Below are 16,814 nucleotides of genomic sequence, written 5' to 3' on the forward strand. Positions count from 1 at the left end.
GAACAAATAAATGATCTATCTTCCTATGGTATCTCTCTACCAACTTCTGACCATGAATAGTTTTTAAATGTCGGAAATTTGCCCCCTCACATTTTCCTTGGTTGAGAAAAGCCCGGCTCTGATGAACAACAATCCGGGTCTCCAGAGGACCTCCAGTGAAGCATATGAACCCACCTCCTGGCAGAGATGAACAAGGTGCAGGAGACATACATTTTTGGCCACGGCCGCTATGCAGATTTGTTTTGTCTGAGTACCAATTTGTTACACTTTTCTTTTGAATAGTTCATGGTTATGGGAGGGGTGGGGAAGTCAGAGGAGAGCAGGAGTTAGTTAATAGTGGTGCCAAAAATAAAGAGGACCATTGAAACATTTTTTTTTAAATGTGTGTAACAGAACAGGAGGAAGAGGTCCGGAAGGAAACACAGGCAAGCAGAAAAGTTTTCAAAGTGACATTTAGAATTTATTACATACTTAAAAAAAAAAAGTAAGATATGTTAAAAAAAAAATAGGAGCAGCTAGGTGGTGCAGTGGGTAGAGCACCAGTCCTGGAGTCAGGAAGACCTGAGTTCAAATCCGGCCTCAGACACTTAACACTTACTAGCTGTGTGACCCTAGGCAAGTCACTTAACCCCAATTGCCTCACCAAAAAAAAAAAAGCAAGCCATGTGAAAGTCATGGTTTCATACAGAATCCCCTTTTTGTGTTCTTTCTGTGTGGAAACAGGGCAGCTAGGTGGTGTGGTGGATAGAGCCCCAGGCCTGGAGTCAGGAAGACATCTTCCTGAGTTCAAACCTAGCTTCAGATAGTTATACTAGCTGTGTGACCCTGAGCAAGTCACTTAACCCTGTTTGCTTCAGTTTCCTCATGTGTAAGATGAGCTGGAGAAGGAAATGGCCAACCACTCCAGTGTCTGTCTGCCAAAAAATAAACAAAACAACAAAAAAACCCCCAACAAATGAGGTGTTGAAGAGTCTGAAATGAACGAACAGCGACAAAAGTTTGTGGAAATGCTTTTGGGGGGGTGGAGTTTTGAGTTGTGAATTAAAAAAATGAAAAAAAAGCCCAACTTTCTATTATAATATTGGTGCCTCGGAGAAAAGATGATTTGATTTCTAGAACAAGGAGAAGAGCTATATGGGCAGTCTTTTAAACAGGATGCCCCGATTCTGAGAGGCTCCTGAATATTACAGAAAGTGCTTATATAATGCACCAGATGTCAGAATCCTGATCCATGCTGGTGCCGATAAAGATAAAGACGTTGAGGTCCAGCGGTGAAGCTTGCCTCCACCTCTGGGAAAAAGAATGTCAATGAAACACCACCTCCAAAGCCCCCCTTTCAAAACACAAAAATATACTAAAACCCTAAGGCCGAAGTCAAAGGGGTCAGTGTTCACGTCTGAACTTGGCTACTTCCTACCTGTGTGACCATAGGCAAATCACTTCCCTTCTCTGGGGCTCAGTTTCTTTCTCTGTAATATAAGGGTGTTGGAGTCAATGAATTCTAAGAGCCTCCTTCCAGATCTGAATCTACAAAATGAAGATTGAGTGCCTAAGTAGGAAAATTTCCAATGTTTGGATACCCCGCTGAGTCTTTGATTTGCAGATGGAACAGACCACATTGCCAGATTAGCATGTGAATTCCCACAGTGTTTATCCAGGTTTTGCAAGAGACTTCAGTCCTGCTCCCCGGCATCCAGCTTTATGGGGGAGAAAATGTTGGCCCCACAGCGCACCCGAGACACAATGCTCAGTCAATCAATCAATCAGCATGCATTTATTAAATCAATTACTATGTGTCCGGCACTGGGGATAGAAAGAAAAAACAAAAACAGCCCCTGCCCTCAGGGAGCTTAAATTCTAATTCAAGGTACCACATTTTTGTAAATAGGCACAAGAAAGATTCAGTAGGTGGTCTTAGAGGGGAAGGGTGGGAGGGAGGGGGGAACTGGGAAAGGCCTGCTGTAGAAAATGGGATTTGAGCCGAGTCTTGAAGGAAGCCAAGGATTTTAAGAGGCAAGGTTGAGGAGGTGTGGCATTCTGGGCACCGGTGATAGCTGACATAAAGGCATGGGGATGGGTGATGTCACTGTGGGATTACACAGGGTTTCCCAAAAGCCCAACTGCACTGAGACTTGTGGGACACTTTGTATGGGGGAGTTTGGGGGGGGTTGTGATGGGGACTAAATGAGGTCATGGAGATAAAGCTTTATAGAGAGCACTTGGCTGACAGGCCAGTTTACAGCCATATGGCTGGACATTTTCCACAACTATTTCTTCGTGATAAACCTGTGAGGGAGGGAATGAAAATGTTATTAGCCCCCTTGGCAGTTAGGTGAAACCCAGTACTGGGTTTGGAATCAGGAAGACCCTCACGGACTTACTAGGCTGTGTGACCCTGGACAAGTCATTTAACCTCTGCCTCAGTCTCAACTGTAAAATGCAGTAATAATAGCACCTAACTCTCAGGGTTATTGTGAGGATCAAGGACGATCTTTGTAAAGCACTTAGCCCAGTGCCTGGCACATAGTAGGTGTTATATGAATGTGTATTTCCTTCCTCCCACATGGGTAAAATGAGGAAACAGGTGCAGAGAGGTTAGATGAGTCATCACATAGCTAGAGTCCTCAGGATTTAGAGCAGAAAGGAAGGCCCTCATTTGAGAGATGAGAAAACCCTGAGGGGATTCCTCAGGTGCCTGCTGCCTCTAAATCCCCGCTCCTATGAGGCCCAGGGAGGAAGGGGTGTCCAAGGTCACCCAGTGGCCCTGGAGCAGAAATTCTGAACCCTAGGGCTGCTGGGTTCTTTCTCCAGCCAAGCTTGTTGACTAGAGTTGTTGTCATCAGTTCACTGATGCCTGCTCTGTATACAGTGAGATAGGTTCAAGCTGTGTGACAGGACCTTTGAACTGCTGGCAGTGCATGGCAGCCATGACGCCCCCCACCGGAGGGTTAAGGTGAAGAAACCAGGACCCAGGGACAGCTCCTAGGAGTTCCCTGTGGGGCCTGGGGGCAGTAATGTGTAGGGGGAAGGATGGAAAAGTAGAGAAGAAAGACAAAAGGAAACAGATCATGGAGGCATGAAAGAGTAGAAGTAGTGCCAATTTTTCTTGGCATTAAAGGGTTTTTCCTGACAAAAGCTAGTGGGTAAGTTTTGAGTCTGGCTTGACTTTTATTTTTTTAAGCAGGGCAATGAGGGTTAAGTGACTTGCCCCGGGTCACACAGCTAGTAAGTGTCAAGTGTCTGAGGATGAATTTGAACTCAGGTCCCCCTGACTCCAGGGTCGGCGCTCTAACCACTGCGCCACCTAGCTGCCTTGTCTGGCTTTACTCTTGAGCAGAACCTATCACATCAGGTCTCCCAACAGATCAGCCAAATTCCATCTTCCTCCTGAAAAGGAGCTGGGAACTCACTGCTTTAACCATTCCCAGGGAAGTTGGACCAGTATCGGCAAGTCATAAGCCCAAAGACAAGGGGAAAGGAAAGCACCTCAGGGGGCCTGAATACCTTATAGGGGACTCAGGGTTTGCAGGTAGAGCCCTTAAAAATCACTGCAAATGATTTCTTCTTGGAATGCTGACAAAAAGGCCCTCCTGGGGTTCACCAGGCCCCTACAGGAAAGCATGGAGAAACATCAGCTGTGAAAAATGTGCCCATGTGTCAAAAGGCAACAAACTGCAGATCTGGTGACACAGTCACCTTGGGTCTGGAGGAAGAGTGAATCCCAAGTGATCCCCGAGGGCAGCCCCTGTGGCCTCCCTCCCCCTGCACTCAATCTAAGGGCAAGACCTTCCAGAAGCCATTTGGGGTGACCCTTTGGGTGGGCAGGCCCACAAGCTTGAGCTGGTACAGCCACAAAAGCTTCCTCGAAAAGGAAGTTGGGTATGGGAGGGAGGTCTCCTGGGACCCAGCACCCTTCTTTTCTCCCTGGAGAGTCCATCCCTGAGACCCAGTTTGCAGTAAAGAAAAAGGGGTTTGATAATTCTGGGCCCTCTTGTTAGAGCATCCCACTCGAGAAATGGCGTTCCTGGTTTTGGTGGGAATTCGGCTACCCAGGCCTAAAATAGTATTTGATCTTAAATGTTTCCTTTCAGTAGAGACTTCAAAGAAAAACAGATAAGAGACAGCATTTATATTCAATAATAATAAAAAAAAACAAAACAGGAAAGTTTTCTTTTTAACTGTACAAATTGAAATGAAACATTCCCACAACTGGGTTTCTTAACTGTACAAAGAACAGTATGATGCTGGAATAAGGGGGTGAGGAGGAAATGCCCTTTGGGCCTGAATTTCTACTGAAGCAGATTCTAAACCATTGATCTGTAAAAAAATCTTCTCAGGGCTGAGCTTCCTTCTGTGGCAAGGGGCATCCAAAGAGTCCTGGTGGCCATCTCCATTGTGTTTCTGAGCTGTTCTTCCTCAGCAATTGATTCACCCAATTTAATAAAAGTAAATGATCATTTATTGAACTACTAGATTCAATTAAAAATGAGCTACAGGATAAATAAACTTTGGAACAAGGATATAACACATGTTAAACAAAAATAAATAGGTTACACTGAACTCATTCCCAGAGTCAATTCACTTCAGATCATGGCCCTGCCTTCTTCCCTGGACAACGTGGTCACATTTTTCTTGATCATAATTGGAATTATTAAAGACCAAACCAAACCAAAATCAAACTCAGAAGGTAAAACCTTTAAGGAAACCAAAGTATTGTATTTAACCTTTTAATTCTGAACAACCAAAGCTTTTCGGTTTTTACATAATCTAATGTGAAGCTAATGGAATTAGCTGAATAGGCTGTATCTAACAGGGACAGGGGAGACAACAGTCATCCAGCTACCTGGGACAGAAATCAAAATGGAGAAAGGTAGAGCCCAAATTGCAGGGTCCCTACTAATTGAGGAACATATTTAAAGGCTTTGCATCCTTTTGTTATTTGAAATGGCTTCTGGAATTATGATTGTAAGGACCTTTCAGACATCAGAAAGTGTCTGAACAGCCTTGATCATGGACTTCAAGTTAAAATTCATCCTGGGGCTGAACTCTACAGCTGCACGGGCCCTGCAGGCAGACTTCAGCCGTCTGAGAGTTGGTAAGAGTAACAACAGGAAAAGCTACCACCTAGTCCTAATTTTCTATTTCTGCACACACATGGGGTCAGGCTGGAAACCGAGAGCTGCCGATCTGCAGAGCTGGAAGCGACCTTAGTGGTCACCCAGTCCAACCCATCTGTTTCAAGTGTCCCTTGCAAGACGTCGTCCACTTATGCATAAAACTGTGTGCAGAGCATCAGGGAATGGGCAACCTCCGAGCGTTCTCGGAGTCTGGCCGCAGGGTCTCTGTCGTCTGAAAATGAACCGCTCTCCTGCTGAGGGTCCCAAGGCCCAGTCAATCATCCAAGCCAGGTGTCTCTCCTTGTTGGATTCTGGATGCTATTCTGATGGCTTCTTCCAGAGACTGCTGTTCTCCAAGCTGCAACATGAATAAGAGAGAAAGAGTTTTACCCAACAAAGTTTTCAACAAATAAATATCATGGTCCAGGAGTCAAATCTTTTCCACTCTCACTTGGGAAACTTGGCTTGCTGGAATCTAATATGCTCTCCTTCTCACACTGCTTTATATATATATATGTTTTAGTTAATTTGTTTGAAATATACCTATTATTTATTATATCATTCATTTTTTAAAAATTCAAGTTCCACTTGAAATTTTAAAAACGAATGTGAAAAATTGTCCTTACATTTAATGGGGGGTGGGAGGGAGAGAATAAAAGCCTAAATAAATAAGAATATTTTTAAAAAGTAAAAAAAGATTGAGTTCCAGACTCTTTCCCTCCCTCTGGTAAGCAATAGCATATCAGTTTGTATATATTTTTAATTGATCAATTTGCACCCTCTTATTTGTATCACCCAGGAAGAATGCAGGCTCCTGGGGGGCAGCAACTTTTATTTTTATGCCTGTGTGCCCCCAGCTCCTAGAACATATTAGGTACTTAATAAATGTTCTTTGTATTTGACTTTGAATGAATGGGCACAGCCAGAGATATCCATCTAAGTGATGTAAGGGAAAAGGAAGGTGGGAAAAGATGAAGACTAGTCTCTCCCTCCTGAGTCTCCTAAGGAGTTTTCCACACCAAGACACAGCTTTCATTTTCTTGAACTATAGTCTAATGATCATTTCAAGTTAAGAGCCTAACAAAGCATTTTTAAGAGGCATCTTTGCTTCACATCTCTCCCAGATGGGGTACGCTGCCAAGCCCTCACACCAGAGGCCCTGGGCTCTCTTCTACACCTCCATGATTCCTAGTAAGCCAAAGAGTTTCCCAGCATTCCCAACTGTAGGAGAAGAGGTCGATGCCTCTCTTGGGGGCAGCGATCACATTCTGCCTCATGGTATAGTTCTACTGTGTATCTGTCTTACCTTCCCCATTAAAACACTTATTCCTTCTGCCTTGTCTTAACCCCAATTTCTGTATCCACCACAGGAACTTCTGCAAAAACACTAGGCTTCAATAAAACATTTGCTGAATTGACTGGGATTGTGGAGCGAGTCTCTGAGGTCCTTGTTGAAAGGGCACCTCTCTTCCAAGAGGCGGGTCTCGCTATCAGTAACCTGGAGTGAGACAATTCTCCTTTCTAAGCCTCAGCTGCTTCATCCAGAAAACGAGAACAATAACACCTGCATTATCCCCCTCAGAGGCCTATCTCGAGGACACAATGAGATAGGTTCAAGGTGCTCTGTGACCATAAAATGATCTATCAATGTAAAATGGGATTTTGTTACAAAATGGCAGCGTTCTTAAGCTTTTGTTTTGCACGTGGTGCTGACCAGCTGAGGGGGCACAGTGGCATGGGTGTCTGTGAAACTGCTTAGCAATGGTGAATGGTAAATGGCAAATCAAAGGGCTTATGGGAAGGAGAAAAGGGAAGGTTGTGGGACCCTCTCGCTTCTTTAGAAACGAATTTTCCTGAATTTCCCATTTCCCTCTTCTTTTGCAGGAATGCACCTCCATAGCCCTGATCTTTACTGTCGATGGGCTGGTTCTATTTTTTAAATGAAAAGCTGTTTCCTGTCCATTCTGTGGCAAGAAGAGAATGCCTGCTTGGGAGGTAAGTGCCCAGAGTCCTGGGTTGTTAAACAGATGAAGAAAACCACAGACATGAGATCGATTTAATGTCCAGAGGAAGGCTGGAGAAGCACCACTTCATGACCCAAAAAACTGGTGTCCACAGTGAGATGCCACAGAAACTCCTCAGGAGGACGTGGCATGGCCATCATTGGTCAAAGCAGACGTCTCCCCCCACCAGCCATTCCTTTACACTCACAAGAAGTCAGGCTTACCTGCACTGCGATTTGTGTTCCACTGGACGTGGCCACTAACGTCAGCGGCCGGGCTTCTGTAGTCACCAGATGGTGCCCGTGGGGCTGATGCGTCATGTCTGAAGAGGCCGTGTGGAATGCCGCCAAGTCCTGAGCCACTATTGCAACCTGCAACACAGAAGCCCGAGATGCTCAGTGTGAGGTTTGCCCTCAGACCTCAGACAGGGCTGTGGCTCATTTGCCCAACCTTAGAAGAGCCTGGATTCAGCCACTGGCAAGTCTTCTCCGCCCCTAAATTCTGCTGCCCCCAAGTGGCTAGTTTGGAGGCGGTCAGGTTGGCCGACAAGAACAGAGAGTCAACATCTATTCTTAAACATCTATTTATTCCTGGGTCTGGGTAAGTGCTGGGCAACATCTTTTCTTCTATTCAAACCCACAATTATCTAAAATTACATTTTTGTGTAACTAGGATACCTTTACTGGACCAGTATGTTATTATTATTTTTTTTTAGTGAGGCAATTGGGGTTAAGTGACTTGCCCAGGGTCACACAGCTAGTAAGTGTTAAGTGTCTGAGGCCGGATTTGAACTCAGGTCCTCCTGACTCCAGGGCCGGTGCTCTATCCCCGGCGCCACCTGGCTGCTCCTGGACCGGTATGTTATAATGTGACAGTTAATATAATGCTCATGTGTAGATACCACACATCCACTTCAAGGAGAGGTTACTGAATATGCTTCTCAGGCATCACAAGACTGACTTTCCTACAGAGGCAGACAAAAAGCACTGGCCCTTTGTACTGCAGCAGCCCAAGGAGAGGCCGAATCAGAAAGAACACATTCAGTCAACCGCAGAGGAATAACAGAGCTCAGATGCCGCTGCTTGGGACCCTGAGGTTCATTCGATTAACAAGCCCACTAGAAAATTCAAGATGGGGGAGAGACAGGTTCTATTCCATGAAGGAGAATGAAAACCAGTGGAGGGCTGCTAGGTGGCTGTATTTTCCCAAGGCTACTTTCTAAAAGGTAGAATTGGGGAGGACCCAGATGACCCTCTCCTCTGGGCCCCACGGTGACAGGTGTTCCAGCAAGGCTTCGGTCCAGATAAGATCAGAGCACTCCAGGGGAGATTTCAACATTTCCCCAGTGGATATTTGTGTCTGTGCTTAAGATTCTGTCAGGTTTACTGAACTGCTAATGATAGGGTCAATCCAGGGTCCCTGAATTTTTTAATTTGGACGTGAATATGCGGTAGTGGTGGGGAAGAGGAAGAGGAAAGGAGCCACCAAACCTTAAATGACATTTCCAGAGACATCACTGACCCCTGACACTTTTTCTTCCAGATGCTCTAACTAAGAAAGCATACTGGGTTTGGAGTTAGGAGACATGGGGTTAAATCTAGGCTCTGCCACTGACTAGCCCTGTGACCATGGGTAAATTATATCTTCTCTGGGTCTCAGTTTCCTTATCTATAAAACAAGGAGACTGGACTCAATGGCTGAAGGTCCCTATAACTCCAAAGTCGGGATTCTCTGGGCCAATGCTTCTTCTTCTTCTTCTTCTTCTTCTTCTTTTTTTTTTTTTGGCAGGGCTATGGGGGTTAAGTGACTTGCCCAGGGTCACACAGCTAGTAAGTGTCAAACGTCTGAGGCCGGATTTGAACTCAGGTCCTCCTGAATTCAGGGCTGGTGCTTTATCCACTGTGCCACCTAGCTGCCCCTGGGCCAGTGCTTCTTGAAACAAGATTTTAGATAGTGTCTATTGCGGGCTATCAGTTGCTGGTCACAAGACCTGTTGGAATTCCTGCACCTCTGCCTACCACAAGGTGCCCATGGGAAAAGCATCCCCAGACCGTGGGAAAGATGAGAGATAGGCCAGTTGGGGCCACTCTACAGCCAGCCAGAGGGAAGAGATGACCCCATCATTAAGCCAGCTGAATTACAATAAGCTACAGCACACACTTTCTTGGTGAGTTCAGAGGGGCACAGCCAAGACTGCTATTGCCAGATGACCACCAGATGAACAACCTTGGAGAGCAATGCTGCATGGCATCGGTGCCTTGGGAATTGGCAGCTTAGCCCACAGAAAGTCAGGGCTACGAAGGGCCTTGGAAGCACCAGATGGGGAAACTGAGCCCCAGAGAGGGGAAGTGACTAGCCTAAAGTTGGAACCTGCATCATCTGACTCCCGATGCATTGTTTTTCGCACGGCGCTCTACTTTTTCCCAAGCTGGCTCTGGACATCTTCCCAACGTCCTATGCATGCACACAAAGGCATTTACCTGCTGTCCTTCTGTCCCCTCGGCAGTAACCATGGCTACAGAGTGTGTTCCTGCTGAAGAGATAACCGCATCATGAGCGGGAACCGTGATTGGGGTGCCATCTTGCGTCACCATTGTGATGGTATTGCCAATGGCTTGCATGTCTGCCTGAGATATGTTGACCTGAAAGGAAACATTTTTTTTTTAAATGAGAATTGCTTCAAGCACATTTGTTTGAGCCCAACCCTTCAGTGAATAAATTGACAATGAATTAATTGAATCTTCTTCTGGAGACTAAGAAATGCTTTTAGGCCACCAGGAAACCCAACCTAAACAACAGCCTCTGGCCATCGAGTTTGAACACATTTTGCAAGGACTTCGAACTTGGCTCACAGGGTAGTTTGTTTACCTATCAAATCTGGTCCAGAAAACTGTCATAAATATTTTAGGTTCATGAAAGACCCTCCCTGGTACTTGCTGCGAGCACTTGCTGCTAAGGTAAATGTGAGCTATCGCCAGGGGACAGTGACAGCATGCTTCTCCCCAACAAAATCACGATGGGCGGGTGGAGCTCCCAACCAGTTGTAGGTAAATACTCATTTGAGCCACTGACTTGGAGCTGTAAGGGACCTCAGAAATCATGGAGTCTGGCCTCCTATCAAAGAAGGAAAGTGACTTGCTGGAAGGTCACGTCACAGAGCCAGAGTCAAAACCCTTCCTTTTGGGGACTGCCCCAACCCGCTTCTTCTTTATCCTGGTGCCCTGCTTCTTATCTACACCAAGGGAGAGGACAGAATACGTACTCTACAAGTCAAGCCAAACTGGTTTCCTTCCTGTTCCTCACACATGATACTCCATCACCTGTCTCCATACCTTTGCACTGGCTGTGCCATCCCTACTTCAGTATCTTTAGCTTCTTTAAAGCCTAGCTCATGTGCTACCTTCTCTCTATAGAAACCTCTTCTGTACCCCTCACAGCCAGTCCCTCCCTTCTGCCAGATCATTTTCTTCATTGACTTTTTTCTTTTTTTTTTTTTTGGTGAGGCAACTGGGGTTAAGTGACTTGCCCAGGGTCACACAGCTAGTAAGTGTCAAGTGTCTGCGGCTGGATTTGAACTCAGGTCCTCCTGAATCCAGGGCCAGTGCTTTATCCACTTTGTCACCCAGCTGCCCCCCGCCCATAACCTTTTTATAAAATTCATTCTAAATTTGAAGAAGGCAAGCACAATGATTATTTAATGTAGTAAGAAGATTAGTTTTATATCAAATTCATGATACAATGGTTTGTTAATGCAGAGGCAGCTAGGCAGGATAGTGGATGGAGCACTGAGGCTAGAATCAGGAATATGAGTTCAAATATAGCCCCAGACTCCTCGTTGTGAGGATCAAATAAGATAACCTGTGTGGATAGATAACTTGAAAACCTTAAAGTGCTACATAAATGTGAGCTATTATTATTACTTATATTCTGTATTACACTTTTTAGCACACTTAGTACTATTTGTACCACCACCAAGGTACATTTATGTGGATTTTGAAGAAGCTGCAACACAACTTTACTATTTTAAATCTTTATAACTATTAAATGTTTGGCATCGATGTCTATGATTTTGTATCTGATGCTAAGACTCTTAAGAGTCATGGAGAGGGGCAGCTAGGTGGTGCAGTGGATAGAGCACCGGCCCTGGAGTCAGGAGTACCTGAGTTCAAATCCGGCCTCAGACACTTAACACTTACTAGCTGTGTGACCCTGGGCAAGTCACTTAACCCCAATTGCCTCACCAAAAAAAAAAAAAAAAAGAGTCATGGAGAATCTAATTATTACACTATTCCTATGGGAAAACAATCTGCTTTATGAGGATTCGCTTGACAGTCACCCTCCAGAAGCACAAACAAAAAGCAGGAGCTGTCCCTTTGTCTGAAATCTAGGGAGACAAGAAGCAAATAGGAGTTCAGAATGTTTTGGAGGGAGATGTGAGCAGGCAGCAACATTTATAGGCTCCCTGTACTCACATTCCTAATTCTGCATGTGGCTCAGAACTCTGGAATCATCTTTGACTTCTCCTTCTCTTCAACATCTGTTCCCCACCTTTCCTGTTTTCAAATGCCTTTGACCCTTTGTACTATCTCTCACCTTCGTCCTCCCTTCCTACTTCATCACCACCCTAGTTCAGGTCCTAATTATCCTGTATTTGTATTACAGTGGTAGCTTCCTAAAAGTCTCTCCACTTTGTGGATCACTTCCATATTAATGTTTCTAAAGCTTTGTTTTAATCTTGTCACTCAGCAGTTCAAAAATGTTCAGAGGTCCCCTGCTGCCTACAGGACAAATTTCAAATGTCCTTAGCCTGACAATCAGGGGCTTCCAGTCTGGCCCAAACCTAGAATTCCAGCCCCATCTCCCACCATTTCCTGACAGGAACATTCTCCAGGATTTTCAGTTGAACTTTAAGCAGAGGAAACTTACATGTTGGGTCCCATCCTGGGATATGAGTGTTACTTGCTGGCTCAATCCAGATTGAGTTACTGTAGCTACTTGTGCAGACACAACATCTTCCCCTTCTACACCTGTAACATAAGTTATCTGTGGACCTTTGAGGACATCCTCACCTTGACCTATTAAAAAATATATACAAATTAAAATTAAGGGGGAAGATAAAAGATCGTTGTGTTATTTACTAAATTACTAACCATAAAAAGCCCTTCTTAGTGATTCTTTACAATATCCCTTCCCCAGCCCCCAAATTTAAACACCATCAAATCCAATAAATTGTTCCAATTTCTTGGGTCTATTTTCTCCTCTTTGTTGAAGTGTGTGCTTTGGGGGAGGTGAAGAAGACCTATGTAAATAAAGCTTCCAAAAGTAACCAAAAGTAAATATGAATTTAGTTATATACTCACTTTATTTGGTCTACTGGCTTAGAAAAGAATAATGCCTAGAGATAATGATTCACCATGTTACAATACTAACCAGCAAACCTGAAAGGTTGGCAAATACAATAAAGAGGTACTAAGAAGCATTCATTAACACAAGTGACCTCCAGCCCTCAGGAAAGGATGGCTACCATTGTGTAAAGGCATACTATCTGAACTCAAGTTAATCATTTAATAAGACAGAGAGGCTCTTATCCTATTTCTTTCTTTTTTTTTTTTTTTGCTGGGCAATTGGGGTTAAGTGACTTGCCCAGGGTCACACAGCTAGTAAGTGTTAAGTGTCTGAGGCCGGATTTGAACTCAGGTACTCCTGAATCCAGGGCCGTTGCTCTATCCACTGTGCCACCTAGCTGCCCCTCTTATTCTATTTCTTAAATAACCATAGTGCACTCCAGTACCCCTGCTGCAATTATACCAGTCAGCAGGACCCAAATTTGGAGATCATACCAGATCCTCTTTTCCTATCCTCCATTTTCTATCTCCCACAAAAGGCAGAGATAGGGAAAGTAAGATCTTTATTCCAATTTTAAAAGGAAATTGAAGATAACCCACAATGTTATAAGCTGTTGCCTGAAGTCTGGAGGGTGAGCACTCGGCTAAGAAGGCCCAGGGTCATCTATTTCATCTCTAGGGGGCACCATTGACCTTTCTCTTTTCTATTCTATTCTAATTCTAATTTCTATTCTATTCTAATTCTCTTTTCTATTCTATTCTAATATTCTCTATTCTAATATTAACTATGCTTACATCATCTTCCTTCCACAGCTAAGATAAATACACCATTCTATTCACATTCTTCTTTTTAAAAGTTTGTTGTTTTTTTTTTAAACCCTTGCATCTACCATCTAGCTGGAAATCAGAGGAATACAGTGGCAGATTTGGGGGGGGGGTAGGGATGAGGGGTTCCTACCACATTTTTCCATGTGTAACCTCTGACGAATCTGATATGTCCAAAAAACAAAAATCTGAATAGCTGTTATCCCATTAACCCACTGCTTGTCTTATCTCCCTAACTCCACCTCTTTTCATCTTGACCCAGAGGTGGTTTGTAAACTCCAATAGTAATTGCTCCCATTTACACAAACTCAAAGGTTACAAGGTACTTTTAACAACCCTGTGATGTAGGAAATACAAGTATTCTTCTTCCCATCTGACAAACGAGGGCAATGAGCCTGGAGGGGCTGAGTGACTAACCCGAGGTGACCCAACAAGGAAGAGAGCCGAAATTTGAACCCTGGTCTGCTGAGTCCACTTTCCACTCTACAGTGCTGCCCTTCTCCTTCCCCTTCCCTAAGCTGTGTTGTAATCCAGTGCTTTCTCCCTACACTATCCACATTGCTTCCCTATTAAAGGGGATCAGAGAATGAATATCCTTTTCAGAAGGTTAACAAAGTCACCGGCAAGAGCACTCGACTCAAGAGAAATAAGAGACACACATGGGTCCCAATCTTGGCTCTGACTCTCAGGAGTCACCACTGGGGAGGTCAGAGCCCCTTTGAATTTCAGTCTCCTCATCTGTACAATGGGAATAACGGTACGGAATTGCTGCATGAAGATGGAAGTGCTTTGTAACCCTTGAATACTCTACGTGTGCAGTAGTAGTAGTAGTAGTAGTAGTAGTAGCAGTAGTCAATAGTCTCATATTTCTCCAAGAATAATTCCCACAGAATGCCCACTCTCTGAGTCTCTCAGTGGCAGAGATGTCCAACAAAAGGCCCAGGTGCAGTCAGAAAGGAAAATCAATACCAAGGAAGCTTCAGATCAGAGCACCTCCAAGCGAGAATGACAGAAGGTTCCCAAATTGGCTCAGGTGGGTCAGGTACAAAACCAGACTGTCGGGAAGGCATCCAAGATGACTCAGAACAAAAGCGTGAAAGGAAACCCGACCCTTAGGAGATTTACCCATAATTATGATGTGTGACAAAGGTCCCCCTGCTGCCCAGCACCGCCCTGGCACAACCACTCACCTGGTGGGGGCTCGAAGAAGGCCTCTTGCTCCTCCTCGACTGGCTCTGTGTCATTGTGAGCTGTTCGCTTGTGCATTGCTAAGGTGGAGATCTGCTTATACGTTTTCCCACAGTGATTGCAGATGTATGGTTTGGAGTGAGTGTGAACAACATGGTGTTTGTACAAACTGGAATATTCTGTGAATCGCTTATCACACCCGGGGACTGTACAGACATATGGCTTCTCCCCTAAGGAAAAGACAACAACAACAACAACAATGACACACACACACACACATCACAAATTAGGTTATAAAAGTTAAAAGGTCTCTAATAGTTTTTTGCCTTTTCCAGGAAAGGATGGGTTTGGTTTGAACTGCAATAACCTTCCCATCAAGGACAACAAGGGAAAAGTCCACATATTCCTATTCCAGATGGTTCTTTTTTTTTTTTTTGGTGAGGCAATTGGGGCTAAGTGACTTGCCCAGGGTCACACAGCTAGTAAGTGTCAATGTTCTGAGGCTGGATTTGAACTCAGGTCCTCCTGACTCCAGGGCCGGTGCTTTATCCACTGCGCCACCTAGCAGCCCCCAGATGGTTCTTTTGAGCTAGGATTCTACCTCCCTTGGCACCTTCCCACATCTCCAAAGAAAATGACCATTTAACTTTCTTTTTAATTAGATTCTGACAAACTTAAGTCTTAGCTTTGGTGAAGTTCTAATTTACTGTTTTTTGGTAACAAGACAAGCTATTAAGATACTGAACACTATTGACTATTATAAAAGAAATAGCCGTCATCATATTAATAATACCCCACCTAGGTAGAATAGCTTAGTGGTCAGGAAGTTGACCTTAGAGTCTAAAAAAATTGGGTTGAGTGCCACACCTAACACGTACTGTTTGTACGAGGTCAAGCAAGAGTCTGAATTTTCTCAGGGCCCTGCACAACTCTCTGGGCTATGAATCACAACAGCTGTATATCTTCACCAAGGAAGGGAATTCCCTATATCAGAGGTGTCAAACACTCAGCCTGAACTAGATTAAAATGCAATCTGGGGGCAGCTAGGTGGAGAAGTGGATAAAGCACCAGCCCTGGATTCAGGAGTACCAGAGTTAAAATCCAGCCTCAGACACTTGACATTTATTAGCTGTGTGACCCTGGGCAAGTCACTTAACCCCCATTGCCCCCCCCCCAAAAGCAATCTGGAAATATCTAACAAAATAAATAAAAATCCAATAAAACATGATGTTAATTTGTGGTTTTCTTTTAAAAAATTTTTTAATTTAATTTTTTCTCATTAACACATAAATAGAAATTTCCAACATTCTTTTTTTCTTTGTTTAAATTTTGGGTTCCATATTCTCTCTCTCCTTCTCTTCCCCCTTCCTTGACAGGGCAAGCAATTTGAAATAGATTATATGTGAAGTCAATGTGGTCTGCAAGGATCCTTATGTACAGTTTAGAGCCCCCCATTTCTATCCGAGTCTGATACCACTGCCCTATTCAGATGAATCACAGGTCTGGACTACACCCCTCCCCCCCCCCCAAATCAGCTTGCTAAAATGAATAATAAAAAACTCTTTAATATAGCAATACAGCTGGCCACTTCAGGGTAAGGGACCAAGCAAAGATGTCTTTTAGTGACCTCACCTGACCTTTTGTGACCAATCAAAACCTTCGAGCATATACTGCATACCCAGAACTGTACGGGACACAAAACAAGGCTTACACATTGCCTGTCCCCTCTTGTTGGGAGGTAAGGCTTATACCCATGAAGCCATGGGCAATACGGGGCGAGGGATGAGGTGGGTGAGGGGGCTTCCTGGGGAAAGAAGCAGATGAACCAAGCCAGAGACCGATTACCTGTGTGTATCCGCACATGATTCTTGTAATTCGTTGCGCTGGCGAACGCCCTCCCGCATCCTGGCTCTGTGCAGTAATAGGGTCTTTCTCCTGTATGTGTCCTAATGTGAACTTTCCTAATGTTTGATGTAGTAAAGGACCTGCCACATCCTTCAAAGGGACACTTAAAGGGCCGTTCACCTGAAAACACAGAGAGCAAATTAAACAGTGAGGAAGGGGCATCAGCATGTACTGTGTCTGTGGGGTTTTTCCTTTGCTCCAAGGGAAGGTTCATTGGGTGGGAGAGAGGGAAGTAAAGCTGGAAATGATTAATATAAAACAAAAGGCATCAATAAGACAGGTGGTTTGTTTTTTTTTTGGGGGGGGGCAATGAGGGTTAAGTGACTTGCCCAGGGTCACACAGCTAGTAAGTGTCAAGTGTCTGAAGCCAGATCTGAATTCAGGTCCTCCTGAATCCAGTGCCAGTGCTTTATCCACTGTGCCACCTAGCT

General features: G+C 44.5%; 1 protein-coding gene across 4 annotated transcripts in view; it reads right to left on the reverse strand.

The window, feature by feature from the left end:
* Window positions 1–4,441: 4,441 nt before the first annotated feature.
* Window positions 4,442–16,814, reverse strand: part of ZNF143 (zinc finger protein 143) — a 47,863-nt gene continuing 35,490 nt past the window's right edge. For all 4 annotated transcript variants that reach the window (XM_043970759.1, XM_043970758.1, XM_043970761.1 and 1 more), the window contains exons 11-16: window positions 16,324–16,503; window positions 14,481–14,708; window positions 12,047–12,195; window positions 9,601–9,762; window positions 7,345–7,491; window positions 4,442–5,475 (exon numbers count right to left, since the gene is read on the reverse strand). In XM_043970759.1, the coding sequence (XP_043826694.1) occupies window positions 5,392–5,475; window positions 7,345–7,491; window positions 9,601–9,762; window positions 12,047–12,195; window positions 14,481–14,708; window positions 16,324–16,503 (950 nt within the window). In that variant the 3' untranslated portion in view covers window positions 4,442–5,391. The remainder of the gene's footprint in view (window positions 5,476–7,344; window positions 7,492–9,600; window positions 9,763–12,046; window positions 12,196–14,480; window positions 14,709–16,323; window positions 16,504–16,814) is intronic.

Source organism: Dromiciops gliroides, chromosome 6 (assembly GCF_019393635.1).
Source record: "Dromiciops gliroides isolate mDroGli1 chromosome 6, mDroGli1.pri, whole genome shotgun sequence".
Classification (NCBI taxonomy): Eukaryota; Metazoa; Chordata; class Mammalia; order Microbiotheria; family Microbiotheriidae; genus Dromiciops; species Dromiciops gliroides.